The 13,856-nt window shown below is 44.5% G+C and overlaps 1 protein-coding gene across 2 annotated transcripts in view; it reads left to right on the plus strand.

The window, feature by feature from the left end:
- Positions 1-13,856, plus strand: part of ADAM12 (ADAM metallopeptidase domain 12) — a 331,063-nt gene that overhangs the window by 251,402 nt on the left and 65,805 nt on the right. For both annotated transcript variants that reach the window (XM_041745566.1, XM_041745567.1), the window contains exon 11: positions 4,797-4,945. In XM_041745566.1, coding sequence (XP_041601500.1) covers positions 4,797-4,945 — 149 coding nt within the window. The remainder of the gene's footprint in view (positions 1-4,796; positions 4,946-13,856) is intronic.

Here is a 13,856-nt window from a genome sequence, read left to right on the forward strand (position 1 = left end):
TTCTTTCATGCTTCTTGGATGTAATTCTACCTTTATCTAGCTCTATTTATGGTCTTATATATCCCATAATATTTTGGGGACTGTTTATTTAAAAAAAACTACTTCAAGTCATACACAGGTAAGGTGAATGTATAAAAATAACTCAGTGAAAACCCATCTGCCCCTTTTATGGAGAAAAAATTTCAGCTGGGATTTGGTCAAAGCATTCCAATCCCAGACTCCCCCCTGGCATTGGGATGAACCAAGGCACTGGGATGGTCCTCATCACTCTGTTTCTCAGAGGGGCTGTGGTCTCATCAAACATTACTACCAGAATAATTTTCTGACGGTTCTGCCTCCAGGCCCAATAGCCAGAAGTCTGAGGTTCTTAACTATTTACCACTGCAAACACTTGATCTACCTCTTAGCCAATGTCCAATTTGTCTTCATAATAACATTAATCTTAGAAGGCCAATACCTAGGTTTATTGCTTTATGAGGATAATTTTGTCATATATGGGCTCTATATGTTTGTAAAAGGGAACAAGCCAGAAAGAATATTTGGGATTATTTCTTATGAATTTAAGAGAGAAATAGCTTTGATATACTGCCCAACGGGGGACACCTATTCCATTCCATCAGTTAATTAAAGAAAAGGTGTCACCTCATGCTGTCACCGTCCCTGCTCTGAAAATGTAGTGTCCCCTTTGCACCAGCCCCTCAGGGAGTATTCTCAGAGACCACTCTGACATCTCCATTAAACAAATAGAAACTTGCCCTTCTAATAAACCATGATTTCCTCCACATTTTTTTTCAAACAGAACATTTCTGAATACTCCATTGTATGAAGGAGCAGAAGGAGTAACATTCTGCTGACTATTATTTTCCCTCCACATACGGCCCGACCCAATCTTCGTAATGAAAACACACAACAAATGTTTTCCTCTTTTCTGATAAGTATTGGTAATTCATATAAACATGCACCAAACATGCAAGCTAGAGAGGCCGTCTGGCAGGATTGCACCCACCCTGGATTTCTGGCTTGAATGAGCTGTCCTCTGGTTTTCTTTGAACCTACAAGCCCTATATGTGATCCCCGCCATGGAAGTCATTGGAAAGATTGGTTTTTGTTGGTGCCAGGTTAATTTCAAGTCAGATCCCGACTGTATTTTTACAGAGCAGCCTGTAAAATTTTAAGAGGGAATAATTTTCTGTTTCACGGTTCCATGGTCAGTTGCTACTGACTTTGCCACTTAAAATGGGTGTAAATATTTTTTAGAGCTGAAACTGAATTCTTCATAAGCATGGCAGGTTCTGCTGTTTGGAGTGTTTAAACATTTTTATAACCATTCTGATCATATTAAGTGGCTTTCTTCAGTTCGTATCCCTCATTCTGTTTCCATACAAGCACTTTATCAAGATTCCTTCTTTAAAAGCACACAGCAAAGCCTAATTTTTTTAATGGATGAAAATGAATGTGGGAAGTATAAGCACATGTGTGTACTACAATGGTAATCAAGTCAAGACCAAAGTTAATCAACGGGAAATATGTTTCACCAACTTGGAAGCAGTTAGACACATCCTTTGTCTACTCCACATATGAGAGAAGCATCAAGGGGGACAAAAATCTACAGCCTCTTTAATTCTATAAAATTCATGAGATAAATGAGATCAATATCTTGATCAGACCTAAAACTTCTAGACAAACTTTCTCTTATTATGTCTCTAAAATTAAATTCATGGGTGTTCCATGTGACCAGCCCCATTCAAGGAATCACAAGTCTATGAGGAAGGAAATCTTGTAGCCAAGGAAGCAGGAATCCCAATCAAATGGAAAAGATGTGTTCTGCTACAGTTCCCTTTTTTTCTAAGATAGAGAAAATCTTTGATTTAGAAATGTAAAGCCATCCCTTGTATCTGAACTGGACCAGAACAGCCTTGGTTTGGGGATAATGCCATAAATAAAGAAGTAGGGTGTTGTTTTTTTCTTATTACAAATATAAACTGTTTGTCAGAGTCTCTTGAGAGACATTCTGTTCATAATCACCTATCCATGAAGGAATGTAAAACAATTTGGCAGTTAAAAACAAACCCAAGATATTCAGTGATACAAAAAAAAAATCAAATAAAAAATAATTTTGAAAGGATGAAGTCCTTGAATTTTGTGCCAAAGCATGCTAAATTCAGCCCTCCACATTCTTAGGTTGACTACATTCTCTTTGCCAACCTGTGTTATTCTTGAGAATTGATTTCCTGAAACATGTTTGTGAAGCTTCCTACAACAGGAAACTATAAAATCTAAACAAAGTAATTTATTAGGAATTTCATCTATTCTAAGAATAACTTGGTCCCTTGATGTGCTGTTCTCTTCTGAGACTCAGGGCTAGGGAGAGAGTTAGCTCAGCTGTAACAAGCAACAACCTATATGACCTTTTATGAACATAGCTTTATAAGAGGCCCCACAAAGATTATCTATGTTAGGAATGATGCTTTCTCCAAAACCTAGTGTCACTGTTTCCTGAAAGTTTCTTGGAAAACTTCTTATCTCTTTCCTGGGTAACAGAGAGCAATATTTGAATAAGATACCTTCATTGTTCTGTGGTGGACAGGCCTTTTCAGAAATACGACCAATGGCCACAACTCTTTGACAAAGCAGGAAAGAATATCCAACGGAAAAAAAAGATAGTCTTTTCAACAAATGGTGTTGGGAAAACCGTACAGCCACATGCATAAGAATGAAACTGGACCACTTTCTTATACCATACACAAAAATAAACATAATATGGATGAAAGACCTAAATGTGAGGTAGGAAACCATCAAAATCCTAGAGAAGAATACAGGCAGCAACCTCTTTGACCGCAGCCATAGCAGCTTCTTACTTGACACTTCTCCAGAGTCCAGGGAAACAAAAGCAAAAATTAACTATTGGAACTTCATCAAGATAAAAAGATTCTGCACAGTGAAGGAAACAATCAACAAAACACAACCTAGACACTTGCAAATAACATATCAGATAAAGAGCTACTATCCAAAATCTATTAAGAACTTGTCAAACTCAATGCCCCCAAAATAAATAATTTAGTCAGAAGACATTGAACAGACATTTCTCCAAAGAAGACAGAGAGATAGCTAATAGACACATGAAGAAAAATGCTCAGCATCACTCATCAGGAAAATACAAATCAAAAGCACAATGAGATACCTCCTCACACCTGTCAGAATGGCTAAAATTAACAACACAGGAAACAACAGATGTTGGCTAGGATGCAGAGAAAGGGGAGTCCTCTTATACTATCGGTGAGAATGCAAACTGGTATAGTTCACTCTGAAAACAGTATGGAGGTTTCTCAAAAGTTAAAAATAGAACTACCCTATGACCAGCAATTCACTGCTAGGTACTTATCCAAAGGATGCAAAAATAGTGATTCAAAGGGCACATGCACCCCAATGTTTACAGCAGAACTATCAACAGATAGTTGGAAAAGAAAGAGCCCAAATGTCCATCAACTGATGAGTGGGTAAAGAAGAAGGGGTGTGCATATACAGTGGCATATTACTCAGCCATCAAAAAGAACGAAATCTTGTCATTTGCAATGATGTAGATGGAACTAGAGTGTATTATACTAAGTGAAATAAGTCAGTCAGAGAAAGGCAAATACCATGTGATTTCACTCATATGTGGGATTTAAGAAATAAAGCAGATGAACAAAGGAGAAAGGAAGGAAAAATAAAATAAGTTAAAAACAAAGAGTCTCAACTATAGAAAACAGAGGATTGCCAGAGGGGAGGTAGGTGGGGGAAGAGCTAAGCAGGTGATGGGAATTAAGGAGGGCACTTAAGGTAATGAGCACTGGGTGTTACATGTAAGTGATGAATCACTAAATTCTACCCCTGAAACGAAAAAGAAAAAAAAAAAAAAGACCATAGATGGGCACAATTTCTGCAAATCACCTTTAGTAATTAACCAATTTTAGTTTGTTAAAGTTAAGTAACAATAGTTTAATAATTAGTATTTAATAATTTAGTAATAATATTGTAAGTAACAGTAATTTCTAATATCTCTTTAGCCAAACCATCCACACACTTAGTTAAGTTAGGGGTGGCCACGCAATGCTCGCCGAATGGAGAGACCGCCTTCCAAAACCCATCAAAGGGTTGAGCAAACCCTCAGCAGCAGCAGAGAGTCAGGGTGCTTCTACCCATCTCCAAAATCTACTTGACGAAACAAGGAGCCAGCAAGAGTGAGGACTAACCAGATTACAATCTTAATCCAGTCGTCTTCAAACAGATTACTCAATGTGGCTAGCTTTTTTTGTGAATTATTGTGAATTTTCCAAGTATCCTTCTCTCCCAAGGTGACAGGAGGGGCATGCTCAGTAGCACCTGCTCAGGTCTTATTTAGAATGTAACGAAGTATGCTTCCCCCTACTAACTGTTCATCAGCCTCATCTCAATCAACAATAAAATGATACTTTTTTTTGAGCCACCCAGACGCCCCAAGAAAGATGTTTTGTAAGAGACTGCAGGAAACAGAATGGAGATGACTGCTTTGAGCATTTCACGCAAAGACATAAGGAGTCCTACGTGTGTTGATGAAGTATGCATTCCTCTGCAGAAGGAACCCTGAACAGGCTTAATAAAATAGGTCACATCTTTTATTGAAGTCTGAACTAAATAATAGGGCTCTATATTTATTCCTTATAGGGGATTGGATTCAGTCAAATGTTAACCAAAGATCAATGGTGGGGGAGAGAGGTAGACTGAGGACAAGCCAAAGAGATGTAAACTATACATTGTGCTCTTGTGTTTGCTTTGAGGACCATTCAGACAGTCCCCTTGGTGCAGCCGTGACACTGGCACATGAGCTGGGCCACAACTTTGGGATGAACCATGACACACTGGAGAGAGGCTGTGGCTGCAGCGTAGCTGCGGACAAAGGAGGCTGCATCATGAACCCTTCAACCGGGCAAGTATCAACAATCCCAGCCACTTTGAGAGTTGCCTCAGGTTGAATTGCATACTGGGAAACGGCTAAGCAGAAATCTCTCTGGTTTTCTGGCCAGAACACCCATGGAAACTTCCAGAAGGAAGTAGCAAAAGTGGACTGCACTGGTCCGAGAGGGTGGGTCATGGGGAACCAGACTCAGTACCACAGGGCATGAGGATTGACCCTCTTCCCTGAGAAGTGGTGAGGGGAGCGGTGGACACTGTCTTTGTTTCGAAATTGCAAATCATCCTACAATCTGAGCACCTGTTTTCTATTTGAGCCTACAGCTCCAGTGCCCCCACCAGGCCAGGGCTGGGAAAACTCACTGGGCAAAGAGGGCAGGGTTCGATGGGCTGCATGGCCTTCAGAGGATGCTGGTTGGGGAGTGCTTCTTCCCTCGGGCTGGCCCATGGTGTGTCTCAAGTGTGTCAGTATGTGGAGTCCAGAGCATTCGTACCTCTGATAAATCACTCTGTCAGATCTGAGAGGTTTAAATGAAGGGACTTTTCTGTTTCAGTAAGTCACACCGTCCTTCCTTATGGAATGCCTTTACTGAGACTCTAGACTTGGTTCCCCCGGGGGTGAAGGAAGACAGTTTCATTAAGGGAGCATTCAAATGAGGTGGAAAGAGATGCCACATGAGGTGATTGAGTACAGATTCTGATGAGATCCTGATGCCCCCAAGAGCCTGTCCCAAACCAGAGCACCGTACTAATGGGAGATTTTCATTAGGAAAGCAGAACGCACACTTGTTAGTCTTCCTTTTTTATACCTGAGAACCTTCCCAACACTTATCTTCATGGCACTTCCCAGGTGAGGCCTGCTCTCTGGGTTTGCTGGAAGGAAATGCTGGAGCAGGAAGCAAGCACTGGCTGGCGGCCCAAAGATTGGCCTCTATGAAGACGTGCTGACAAGGGGCCAGTCCTGGTGGCAGGGGGGACACCTGCTAGAGATGTAAAGGGATGGATTGTTACAGAAGGCAGTTATGCTTTTGCAAGCAATAGCTTTCAGGGTCTTCTCTCAAACGGCTCCAAGGGCATCACATTGCCCCTGAAACAAAGACTGAGCAGAATGGCACAGCTCATGTCATGGACTTTGTCATGCCTGAGAGCTATTGGTGAGGCACCTCGTTGTTACCTTATTAGCAAGTGACTGTTTCTCTTTATCGCCACCTGTTCTGTTAGCGCAGAACCTTCGGAGTGCCTCTTTTCTGCCCCTGGTTCTATCTTAAGCACAGTTCAAGAGAGTTATCAAGACCTAGTAGAGGGATTTTCTCTGAATCTATGATAACTGAAGCCAAGAACCTGAGCCCCAAGTGAGAGTATCTTAGGCCAACACCAACAGGAAGTGAAATGTTATAAAACCCTAGATACTAACCAGGGAGTTCCCCAAAGGGAGGCAGGCTGCTCTGAGAAAGTGTGTGCTCCTTGTCATTTAAACTGTCCGGACAGAGGCAAGATAACTACTTGGGGGTATTTGAGGGAAAGAATTCCTTCTTAGGGTGTGAGGTTGAGCCAGGGGCCTGTAGGTGTCTTCTTTTTCCAATATCCTACCAACCCAGACAGAGCCCAGCGTCACTGGCCAGCATGCTGTGTGGATCTCAGACAATGGGGTTGGTAGGAAGTGAACACACACCTGAGTGGTTTTCATGCCTTCTCGTTCCTGATGAACTCAAAGTGGCTACAGAAAATTCACTATTTGCTTAATTTCCCTGATTATCAAATAGACACAAACACACCAGCCTACATACCTCTGGAAGTGGTTCCTAATGACTAATATTGTTTACGTCTTGGAACTCTTGATAAAATTGGCAAACGGGAGAGAGGTAAATCTAGACTAGGAACCCTAGGGTAGGACTGAAGAGACCTGGGAGCCCCTGTTCTAATACCAGTGGTTTTGGGTAATACAGACGAAGGAGTAACCTCTCTAGTCTTAACTCTTCTTCATCAAGAAAATGAGTGAGTTAGTCTTTTACCTTCCCTCCTTCCATCCATCTGTCCATCCATCTATTCATATTCATTCTCTCCACCTATCCATCTATTCATTGTTTGTTCCACTCATCCATCCATCCATCCGTCCATCCATCCATCCATCTTTTCATCAGATCATCTACACATCCAGCCATCCTTCCTACTTATTTGTTCACATAGTAAACAAAATTTTTTGACTCCTGTGCTTATTGTTGTGGGGAATGCACAGATTATTAGGAAGGCCCTACAGCTCTAAGAATTATGTGATTCTGGGGGCACAATAGCAAGACCTACTTTCTGATACTCCCCATAATTTTGTGTGAAGCCTTTCAAATTGGGAAGTCTTCATGGCAGTGTTTAAGGATATGAGCCAAATTACCCTGGAGATATTTGAAAATCATAAGTAGAGGTGATATTGCTAAGAGCTCGGCAAATCATTTCAAAGGTTTTTTTTGTTTTGTTTTGTTTTGTTTTGTTTTTGGTTTTCTGTTTTGTTTTGTTTTTCCCTTACCGGGGGTTTGCTAATAGCCTTTCCTTGATTTATACCTTATTAGCGATTTCTAAGTTTTCTCTTTTGCTGAGCTTGTTCTTTTGTGTAAATCTTTTCTATTTGGTTCTCATTTATGATCCCACATTCCTGTCCAGAGAGTGGTGTTTTTAATTTTCTCAGATGGAAAGAAACTTCCTAAGCAAGTGGGTGAATTAATCCCAAAAGCCCACAGTGAGGGGGAGGTCAGGCCGCTCAGGCCACCCTCCACCATCCATCACCCATTGTAGAACTTCCAGGCGGCTTTTCATCTGCAGCATTATCCCAACATGGTCGCTCTCTTACCCCATAAGGTCCCCCCTCGAGAGCAGCAGAGTGGATTAAATGAGATCACATGTCTTTGTAAATTGTAAATCACTCCACAAATACACGGCAGCACGATGACTATTATTATTTAGCTCGCGCGGCCTACATTGTTGAGGGCCTCTTCCAGGATCCCTGCTCGAATGTGCTGGAAAACACTTCCAGGGTCACATAGCAGTCACTCAGCAATGCACCCACAGTCTCTGTGTGAATGGCTCGTTGTAACCTGGCCCACGACCAAACACCAACCTTCCCCCCTACTTCCTCTGTACGACTGATTCAGGCATGAGCAGCAGACGTTCAAGATGTCCTTCAAGTCTTAACCTCAAAGGTGACTCAGAAAGAGATGAATCCGTGACTGCTGTCATGATATTCAGGTCTCCCTGAATCAAAAAGAACCAAGCACTGCAGATGGTTCAGTATTACCTTGTTTATTCTTTATCAAGACATTCCAGAATCCTAGCTCCGAAACATTCCCCAACTGCCATCATTGACAAATGGGACTCAGAGCCCCGGGAGAACCGAGCTAGTGTGCAGGCCTGTTAAACGCGGTGTCACGGCTTCAGCTGAAGCTTACAGGAATGGTCGGAGGGGGTTCCTTACAGGTCGTACCATTAATTACCGCAAGGCCTGGAGTGTGTGCGAGCATGTGTTTTATGTCTTTGGATAGTTAACATTAAGACCTGCCTTGGAAATTACTCTTTGGCAAAAGCAGTATCTGGGGATTCGTGTGGGAGTTTAAACTCAATGGAGTCCCCCCGTTAATGAGCTTCTCGGAGCCTTTGGGCTGAAAGGGTTGAGGACTAAGCCTGCCACATTTATGGGAGTAGAAAAACGTGAGCAGTTTGAACACGTTTGGAAAAGAATATTTAGCATAATTGTAAATGTCACTTCCCAGAGTGGACCCAAAAAAAAAAAAAAAAAAGCAGTATTGGCATTCAGAAATTACTCAGAGCTTCCTTTATTTTGTGCAGGAAGTTTTGTGTTAGAAAGAGTCAGAGCCTCTCGTGGGGGGGAACGTGGGTGAGTGTGGGACACACGCTAACCCGGCTGCTGCGACGTTTCATGTGCTCTGATGGGCGTCGGGGTGACAGCCATGAACGGGGCAGACACTCTTCTTGCCTCGTGGGACTTGCACTCTCTTGGGGAAGATAGACTTGAAAAACAATAAACTGAAAATCGCAGGTAAAGAGGAGTGCTTTGAAGGGAAGAGGGTGGAAAGGAAACACATGGGCTAGGGCCCCCACTTTAATCAGGGGCTCAGGGAAGAGCTGTCCTGGAGGTGACGTCTAGGTGGAGACCAGAAGGAAGAGCGGGATGGAGAGGCTGCAGGGATGCGGGGAGGACGTGCGCTTGGGCAGAGGGGACGTGGCTGTGCTGACCCGAGGCCAGGGTTTGTCGGGGCTGGGTCAGGATGGGGCGAAGCCTGGCGGCACAGGGAGCTGGTGCTGCCGGAGAGAAAGGGGGTGGAGGGGAGCCAGAGCAAGCAAAGCCCAGTCCACCAGGTAGGAACGTGGTTTTGTCCCCAGAGCAGTGAGAAGTCATCAGAGGGTTTTAGGCAGGGCAGTAATATGATCTGACTTACCTCTTCAGATTCCTTCACTTCTAAGATCACCAGCATCTGAGCTCTTATAGCTTCCCAAATTAAGGGCTTTGTGTCTACTTTAAAAAGGCAGGGTGTGCTTCTTGTAAAAAATAATAATAATAAGTCAAAGCGATAGGCTATAAATTCTAGTTTTATTTTCATGTAATTAATAGGCATTTGGAATGCAATGAGAAGGGTCCTGCATCAGCGCACCAGGTGGTGCCTCACACACACACCCCACACTCTTGCCTCTCCCGGCTTGCATACTTGATGTACAAAATGCTGTTCTGCTTAGGATTTCACTTTGCTTTTCCTACAATGAGCAGCCTTCAAGGACTCAACTTCAAAGAGCCGTGGAAGAGCACTTTCACACTGTGTGTGTGTGTATACACGCGTATGTGTGTATCTGAAAGGAATCACTGCATAGTTTTCATGCTGATGCTCGGATTAGGGGTTTGGAGCTGTTTGGGTTTTGTTCAGTCCAGACTGGCAAGCGGCTCCTGAGCAAAGAACGTGCTCCCTGGCTGCCAGCGGAGAGCAGCGTGTTGCGCGCCGAGGATAACATCGGCTGGGAAATCAAATGAGGGTGACCCCTTGCTCTCCAGTGGTGTAAATAATTTACGTTTAGCTGAGGTTGGACGTTTCAGGAATAACCTTTACAACGGGATCAAATAACCGTGTTTAAGCAGAAAGCACTGCCATTCTGCATCCTCAGAAGTTTGTTTAATTGGCTCATTCAGTTCCATTTAATTCAGTTCAGGAAACAGTCATTGCATACCTACTGGCTACACAGCACTCTGGATGTGGAGCACATCTGGATGGCCTCCACCCAGGTTCAACCTTCCCTGATGAAAACCAGGAAGACATCAGGCCTGCCTCTGACTCAGGACCAGCCCGCTGCAGGAAATTGGGTCAGGCAACCAACTGTGGCAAAGCCACTCGTTTACTCAGCGAGCAGTCACTGTGCCCCAATGTGCCAGGTCCCAGGGAGCAGGGTGGGGGCGGGCACACACACACACACACACACACACACACAGAAGGCAAGAAGGTTCTGGGAACTCACACTGTGGTGGAGCGACAGCCAAGTAAACTGCTGATGACATGTAGGAACCTCAGGACTCCGACCGGGGAGGTATTGTGGGCCCATGCGGCTCCCTGCGGCCTAGTCTATCGACAAGGCCCTGGATGTCATAGCGTCTCCCCTCGAAGTGTATGCCTCTGCAAGGTTAGGAGACATTTTTTGGACCTAACCATAGTACCATTTCACGCTTAAAAACGACGACGACGACAATTCATCACGAACGAGGAGCCAAAAGTTGGAAGGGGTGACGGGCAGGGAAAATGAGCTAGAAGTCGGGCCAGCCTGAACCCTGAGCAACTGAGTGAGGTTAGGTAATGGGTTAGCTCCCATTACCGGAAAGCTGGATGTCTGTTTGAGGAGCCCTCTCTCTGAAATTGTGTTTCAAGGAACTAAAGTGAACGATTCAGTGGAAGATTCCCCGGGCTTTGGGACATGGTTAGGAATTGATAGAAATTTGATGTACTAGGGAAGTCCGCACGCACTCTTTGTAGAACTTGCATCCTTGAAGACAGTGCAAAATACACATAAGTAAAACTCATGCCCCCCCCCTTTGAACTCTGAGGAACTGAGATCATGAAATACATTTATCATAAGAGGATTTTATAAGAACAGGATTGTGGGAAATCGCTTTCCCATATTATCTCTTAATTTAAAGGTGATTTTTTTTTCTCAACAAAAGGTTTAAGAAAGGCTTCACTTCATTCCTCAGAGTAGGGGAGCGGGAGTGGAAATCTCCCTTCAAGGAGGGAACAAAATGAGGAACTCTGGTAACATTAAAACATTGCTGCTCAGAATCCGTTTAATTATCCAGCCTGAGTAATTTCGTTGGCTACATCCCGACATTATCATACAGGGGAAATGAACTGGCAGGAGAGATTCTGGAAAAGAGTTCAAGAGGACGCACCACCATGGAGGATGGTCTTGCCCTCTCTGTGTAATTAGATATTGCTCACTGTGAAGTACGGGAGCTTGTCTGCAATTAATGCAGAGCTCGGAAACTAAAAGTCACTGCCCAAGGTCACAGTTGAATCGTCCTCCTTTCTTACACTGGACACAAAACAGAGAGGGTCAAGCTGGAGAGATGGGTCAGCATGGTTACTGCTTCTTAAATATCCAGTTTGGGAAGGGTGGAAATGCACATAGGAAAACTTGACTTTGACCCTACAGGATTGCATTACAATGTCCTAGTATGAGGTGGGTCTGACTATGCCTAATTTAAAGATAAGAGATCTGGGGCTCAGGAAGTTAAATGAACTGCCAGCATTTTCCAAGCTACTCAACAGGAAGCCCCAGGACACAAGGCTGAGTTGCCAGGTGCCAGGCCTCTGCCTTTCCACCTTCCTATTGCCCCAAATAAAAATTTGCAGCAGCCAAACCTCAGGAAGAGGAGAAGGGGATCTCTCCTGGGGTGATGGTCAGAGAAAACTGTGCTTCCAGCTGCAGGCTTCAAGGGAGCTCCCCATAGCCAGGCTCTGCGCTTCAAGGCTGAGGATGAGTCGTGGGGAGCTGTGCAATTCAGCCTCCCGGTGTATTTGGCACATGGACCTGACCCCAGCCTTGTTTGGGTTTCCTGTGGGGACTGAAGCCCTCTCGGCAAACAGTGGTGTCCCTGGACAACTTCTGGGAGGCAAGCTGCCCCAATTTTAAATCATTTAGTTTTGCAAACTTCCTTCAACTTGTGTTACAACAGCAGAGAATTATTTCCTGTCATTGCTCGTTAATCCAGCATTTTATTTGTGGTAGAACATGTGTGAAAACATTATAGCTGAAATTCAGCCAATGCTTCCCTCCCCCCCCACACACACACACCCAAGGCTTCCTCCTCTCCCCAGGACATATGGCACGGAGGCTACAATGTGAGGTCAAGGGGAAACTTAGGCCTCTCTGCAACCAACAATATCCAGCAGAACCCACTTCAATCCCTCTAGGTTGGAAATTCTGTGTGTTTTGTTCTTGCTAAATCCCCAGCATCTAACACAGATCCTGGCACATAGTGAAGTGCAATGAATGAAGGGATGGATGGCTAGAGGGATGAGTTGGCGAATGAATGCATAATGGTGACTGGAATGATGGATGGATGGAGGGAGGGATGGATGGATGGAAGGAAGAAAAGGTGGATGAATGGATAATGGTGAGTGGAAGGATGGATGGATGGATGGATGGATGGAGGAAAGAAAGGGTGGGTCAGTGGATGAACAGATAATGGTGGTTGGAATAATGGACAGATAGACTGAGGTGAGCACAGCACAATCAGATGTATGCAGAGCGAGGCCATCTTTCTTCTTTTGTGTGATGGCTGAACCTCTGGGAGAGAAGATTTTGAGGCCGTTGTCTTTTATGATAAAAGCTGAGAAACCCCAAGGAAATGGGAGGTAAATAGGTGGCTGAGTCCATTGCTCTTTCACACATATCTGGAAATCAGTGTGACAGGAGCAATTTGCTTTCAAACAGTGGAGTCCTGCCCAAAGTGGCTTCTCCTGAAAGCCTTTGCTTAATTTAGCTGAAGTGGGAGGAGAGGGATCAAAAGTCTGAAAGTAAGAGTAAGGCCCCGTACACTTCTCAGACCACCTTCCAGTCCGCAAAGAACTTTCATATCTCCTTTCCCATTTAATTGTGCCCAAGAGAAAAGGGCAAATACCTCCGTTTTCCAGAGGAGGAAACTGAGGCTTAGGAAGTCTAGCAGCCCCACAGCTGGTCAGAGTCAGACTCTAGATGTCAGCCCACGACTTCTGGTTCCCGGCCCATTCCTCCACGCCTCCCCACGCGTCTCTGAGCAGAGGAGCCTGTGGTTCCCAATCGTTGGATGCAGGGGTGTGGGCTGGGGGTGGAGCCAGGGGTCAGCCCTTCATCACTCTCGAGTTCTGTGTTGCCCTGATGGCAACCCCAGTGTCAGGAGCTCCATGAGGCAAGAATGGGTCTCATGCAAACTTCAGGCCCGGCTGCGTAGCTTGGAGGTACCTAGCATTACTTCTTTTTTTTTTTATCATGTTTGATTAAAAGTGTCTTCCCTGTTACACACTCACAGAGCCAGCAGCAGCAACTGGCGTCATCTGTGCAGGTCTGTCTGCAAACTGTCCCCTTACTAACCTCTGGATCTGTTTGTAGGCGCCAGAGCCTGGTCCCTGATGCGCCCCAGGCAGACAGGGGCATTTTTTTTTTGTAATGAAGCTGAGAAACTCATCTAAGACACAGCCTCTGATGGTCTGAGCCCCCTGCCCTTCAAGACTGGGCTCAGGAGGGAACAGCCTTCAGCACACAGAAGTGAGGGGCCTAATTTCTGGTAACGTCTAGAGACCTCCCAGAGCTCAGTTGCTATCTCTCTTTATTAAAAATTCTCGGAAATTACATTTGTGCTTTAATTGGTTTCCAGGGAGGAGGAGCGGAGGTCAGAGGTCACATGTAAA

This window comes from Vulpes lagopus, chromosome 2, assembly GCF_018345385.1.
Source record: "Vulpes lagopus strain Blue_001 chromosome 2, ASM1834538v1, whole genome shotgun sequence".
Taxonomy (NCBI): Eukaryota; Metazoa; Chordata; class Mammalia; order Carnivora; family Canidae; genus Vulpes; species Vulpes lagopus.